The 5,291-nt window shown below is 31.5% G+C and overlaps 1 protein-coding gene across 1 annotated transcript; it reads left to right on the top strand.

Annotated features, from left to right (window-relative positions):
- The first annotated feature begins 3,357 nt into the window (after positions 1-3,357).
- Positions 3,358-4,368, top strand: LOC111894729 (F-box protein GID2). The gene has a single exon (XM_023890831.3). It carries the CDS (start codon positions 3,458-3,460, stop codon positions 4,022-4,024), a length of 567 nt encoding a protein of 188 aa, XP_023746599.1. The 5' UTR covers positions 3,358-3,457; the 3' UTR covers positions 4,025-4,368.
- Positions 4,369-5,291: the final 923 nt, after the last annotated feature.

Genomic DNA, 5,291 nt, shown 5'->3' with positions numbered 1-5,291 from the left:
TTAAGAAAATTGCGTTTTTTGTTGCGTTTTGTGACTTGTTGTATGAGTATCTGAGTTGCGAGGTTGTATTACTAGAGAAAATTCAAAACCGATCTGTAAGGCACGGTGAAATGTTACAAGATACACATTTAAATCTGGTCTAGGACCACGTTTTGTGTATTTCGCAACTCGCAATTGACTAGGTGCATGTTGTGGGTAGAAAACTTGAACAATATATAAATATAACACCATAGATTTATTTTTATGGGTGTTTCCTTTTTCTTTTTATTTTTCAATATCATGCCTCTATCTTAGTACCATAAATAAACTAAATATATAATATTATGAATAAAATAATGGAACATATGGTAGTGGTATTCTTATTTTCAGTTCAAACATTGTCGTGTTAAGTCATGCTTTGGAAAACGTCATATTTATTAAAGTTTGAGGTCTAACCTTGTGGGCACGTCACACAATTTAGAACCTTGAATTTAATCAACATTTTTTTGAACGGTTAACACACACATTCACTAAATCTTACTAATAAATTAATCTTTTTGTCAACAACAAAACTTGAACTTCAACCCTTTAGAGAAAACATACATTTCAAATACCTTGTTCCTGACTTTCAAGTAATTTGTATTACATAACACTAAATTTACAACAATGCTTAGATTGCACCTAATCTCATATTTCAATCCTTATAATTATTTGGGATAATGACTTAAAAGGGTAATGTATTTTTCAATTTGTACACATTTGGTCACAGAGTTTTTTTCGTCCACATTTACCCCTTCAACTTGTTAAACTGTACATATTCAGTTCTTATGACCGGTTACTCCAAGTTAGTCGGGAAAAATGACTTAAAAGGGTAATATATTTCTCATTTTGTACACATTTAGTCCTTAATATTTTTGTACACATTTAGTCCTTAATAATTTTGTACACATTTAGTCCTTAATATTTTTTTGTTTCAAAATAAGTCATTTTTGTTTTTGTACTCATTCAATACTTATGAATGATTTCTTTAGGTTTTTCTCACGACATCTTACATAAGACAGTCATTGATGAAGTGTGGGAGGCTGTTGATGTTTATGTGTAACGTCTCATTTTCACAACAAAAAAATTTTCATTTTTAAATAAGGCAAAAATCCCTAATTATAAATCCATTATTAAGAAAAAAACGTTTATTCCAAAATACATTTATCGAAAATCAGAGTAATATAAGAACCACAGAATCCTCAATACTGTTGATTAGTGTGCACAATCATGTCTTCGCCTTCCCACGGTCAACGATAGAACCTAAAAAAATAAACAACTGGGTAAGCACAAAGTTTAGTGAGTTTTCCCCAAAATACTCGATACAACAAACATATTATCATGCATAACGAGCATACACTCCTCAGATTGGAATACCTTGACTCAATCAGTTATCGGACTCGAATGCCAACATGCAACATGTCCAATCAATCGTCAGAATGGAATACCCAGGGTTTGTTGGCATGCCGCCTTAACCCAACCGTTCTTCTCGTGCTTTCGTGCCTACACCTTACAACCGACCCGCACCAGGTATGTTGGCCTACAATATATAGCAGAACCACTTCAACCTATCCCACCACCATATGACTATCCCACGTAAGATGTTGTGAGAAAATCTAAAGAAATCATTCATAATTACTAAATGAGTATAAAAACAAAAATGACTTATTTTGCAACAAAAAAAATATTAAGGACTAAATGCGTACAAAAATATTAAGGACTAAATGTGTACAAAGTGAGAAATATATAACCCTATTAAGTCATTTTTATCGGCTAACCTGGAGTAGCCGGTCATAAGGACTAAATATGTACAGTTAAACAAGTTTAAGGGGTAAATGTGGACGAAAATAAAAGTCTGTGACTAAATGTGTACAAATCAAAAAATACATTACCCTTTTAAGTCATTATCCCTAATTATTTTAGATAATCTACTTCCACAAAATTATTTAAACATAAATAGTTGTCTAACTTGTCCTATTTCATGCTTCATACTAAGTTTAGGCAATCTACAACTCATATTTCATACTATATACTCATTTTAGGGACCCAAATTGTACACATTACATTGCAAAAGTCATTTGCAAGAGTTTTGAATGCCTTGTAGGATGTTTTACTCTCCAAAACCCTATTTCTATCGATGATTAAGTACACTAGTTAAGAAAATTGGGTTTTTTTTGTTGTCTTTTGTGACTTGTTGTATGACTATCAGAGTCGCAAGGTTGTATTACTAGAGAAAATTCAAAACCGATTTGCACGGTATAGTAAAATGTTACAAGATACGCATTTAAATCTGGTCCATGACCACGTTTGGTGTATTTTGGAACTCGCAATTGACTAATTGCATGTTGTAAAATTCAAAACTGATTTGCACGGTATAGTAAAATGTTACAAGATACGCATTTAAATCTGGTCCATGACCACGTTTGGTGTATTTTGGAACTCGCAATTGACTAGTTGCATGTTGTAAAATTCAAAACCGATTTGCACGGTATAGTAAAATGTTACAAGATACGCATTTAAATCTAGTCGAGGACCACGTTTTGCGTATTTTGCGACTCGCAATTGACTAATTGCATGTTGTGGGTAGAAAACTTGAACAATTTATTAAATGTAACGTCATAAATTTATTTTTATGGATGTTTCCTTTTTCTTTTTACTATTTTTCAATATCGTGCCTCTACCTTAAGACCATAAATAAACTAAATATATAATATTATGAATAAAATAATGGAACATATGGTGGTGGTATTCTTATTTTCAGTTCAAACATGTAAAGTTTGATTTTATCCCTCACTCATGATGGCGTGGACCATTTTATAAGATTAATCACCATTATAAGAAAAATAATTAACAAACCTTGTTTTACAACGATGTTGTCTAAAGTGGAACCCATTTGAATTTGTTTGCTACAAGACAAAAACTTATCATACAAAGCTTTAAAAGAAAGTTTTGATGATTATATATAATTATATATTATAAAAACAAACAAGTTAGTTGAGACACATATGACCAAATATACTTCTTTTAAGATTTTGTAAATCATAACTTTTTTTTTTTTTATGAAAAGCTGATATCACATGACATAATGGGTGACGAGACTATGAACTATGAAGTAATTTTTGATTTTTTTTTATTGATGATAAAATCTAGTTTAAATTCTAAATCTAAATAAAACAATAACCTACAAATAAATAAATAAAAAAGGAAAAGTAATATTTGTTTGTCCAGCGATGGTTAATTTGACATTTGGCAGAAACAGACAAATATGTAGAAAACAACAAAGAAATGAAGAAAGGACATAATAGTAAGTTTCTCGAAACACCCAAAGTGCATTCATTTCTCATGTTGTCCGTTTCGTTAACCATCAAAACCTGGTGGATACCCCCATATCTTTTAAACCCTCATTTTTCCTCTCAAAATCCACAACAAAAAAATCAACATGCTCAAGAGATCATTACCTGTTGATCATTTTCACCATCGGAAGAACATGAACAACAAGAAGATCAAGCCATCTTCCTCCTCTTCCGCCAGCGCCACCGCTGTTCTCAATGACGAAAATTTGCTGTATGAGGTGTTGAAGCATGTCGATGCAAGGACGTTAGGCGCGGCGGCGTGCGTCAGTCGGCAGTGGCACCGGACGGCTCAGGATGAGAGGCTATGGGAGCTGATCTGCACCAGACACTGGGCGAATATCGGATGCGGTAGTAACCAGCTCCGTTTGGTGGTCCTTGCACTCGGTGGCTTCCGATGTCTCCATTCTAATTACTTATTGCCGTTATCTAAGCCTTCCATTTCCGTCGCAACTTCATCGTCTTCTTCCACCGTCGCCGCCGCGACATCATCGTCTGCGTGGCCGTGTCTACCACCACCTCCACCGCGTGCGATCGTTCCGGCGAAATCTACCACCGTGAAAACTCGTTGGGGAAAAGACGAGATCCAGCTCTCTCTGTCTCTTCTCTCGATTCGTTACTTTGAAAAGTTAAATTACAATAACCGAAGCATATAAATCCGTGGAAATCTGACTGTAATGATCAAAGAAATCGTTGATTCGTCGTTTGAATTTCGTTTTTTTTTTCTATTTGTTTGTTTTTTTTGTAATTTTGTAGTATGAAATAGTAGATCTGATGTTGTATACGGCTGATCTGCGGTGGCGAAGGATGGATGTTTGGTAGGTCCGACGACTTGTCCGCCATTTTCCACGGCGGTGTTTGGGGGGTTGTCTTGTTGTGGGAGATATGAGGGCAAGTGTGAAAAGGAGAAAAAGGTGGGGGAGAGATGTGTCGTATTCGGTGTTGGCATCATGTATGAAGACAAAATATATAACAACAAAAACAAAAAGATTATCGTTTATATTTATATTTTTATGTTTCCTATTTTCATATAATATAATAAAAATGAATATACGATAGAATAAGAAACAATGAAAGAGAATAACTATGTAATCCGCTGCTGTTATTTGTTGTATTCTTCGCTGATCTGTTTGTACTTTGTCTTTCAATTGAATCTAATTAAATTATCTATTGCCACTTGTAAAAAAATACATTTGTATGTTTTATTTGGGTAACCGGTAAGGTGGTGTGCAGTTTTGTTTTTTGTTGTTGTATATGTTTGTAGGATTTTATAAAGAATTGATTATTCAATATAACTCTAAAATTCATATTACTATAAATATCATTTGAATTTTGAATAAAACAATTTAGAAAGTTATATGTAGCAAAAGTAATTTTAAATAATTTTATCTTTTTCAAGAGTATCTACTATAAATGTTTTTTTATGAATTATTATTATTCATGTAAAAGCTTTTTTCATTTCAAAACATATACACAATATTTTTCAACTAATATGAGTTATTCGCCGGACATGAACCCTTTTAACCTTTAAAAAAGATATTTTCATAACATATATATTCTAATAATGAAGGTTTTTTTTTTATCAATCTTGTTTAATTTGTTAAATGTAATTTTGTGGTTATTCTAAATTAATTTTTTTTCACATTTCATTTTATTAGTTTTTATTTTATTAAATTTCATATAATATTTTAGTGCAATAATTACAATAAATATAGTAATAAATTGGTATCAATTTCATTAATGAACTTATATTTTTATTTTAAATTTTCCAAATTCAAGCTCATAACTTTATTTTGTTTATTTATTTAAATTATTTGTAAATTTAAAAGATAAAAAACATTTTAATTATAATAATTCATTAATTTTCTTATTTTCTTATAAATTAAAATTTTACAAATATTTTAATCTTTATATTTATTTATT

Source organism: Lactuca sativa, chromosome 1 (assembly GCF_002870075.4).
Source record: "Lactuca sativa cultivar Salinas chromosome 1, Lsat_Salinas_v11, whole genome shotgun sequence".
NCBI lineage: Eukaryota > Viridiplantae > Streptophyta > Magnoliopsida > Asterales > Asteraceae > Lactuca > Lactuca sativa.
This window is presented reverse-complemented; position numbering and strand designations above follow the sequence as displayed.

Excerpts from the sequence above, each read along its gene's own strand:
- LOC111894729 (XM_023890831.3), top strand. The coding sequence starts at position 3,458 with ATGCTCAAGAGATCATTACCTGTTGATCATTTTCACCATCGGAAGAAC.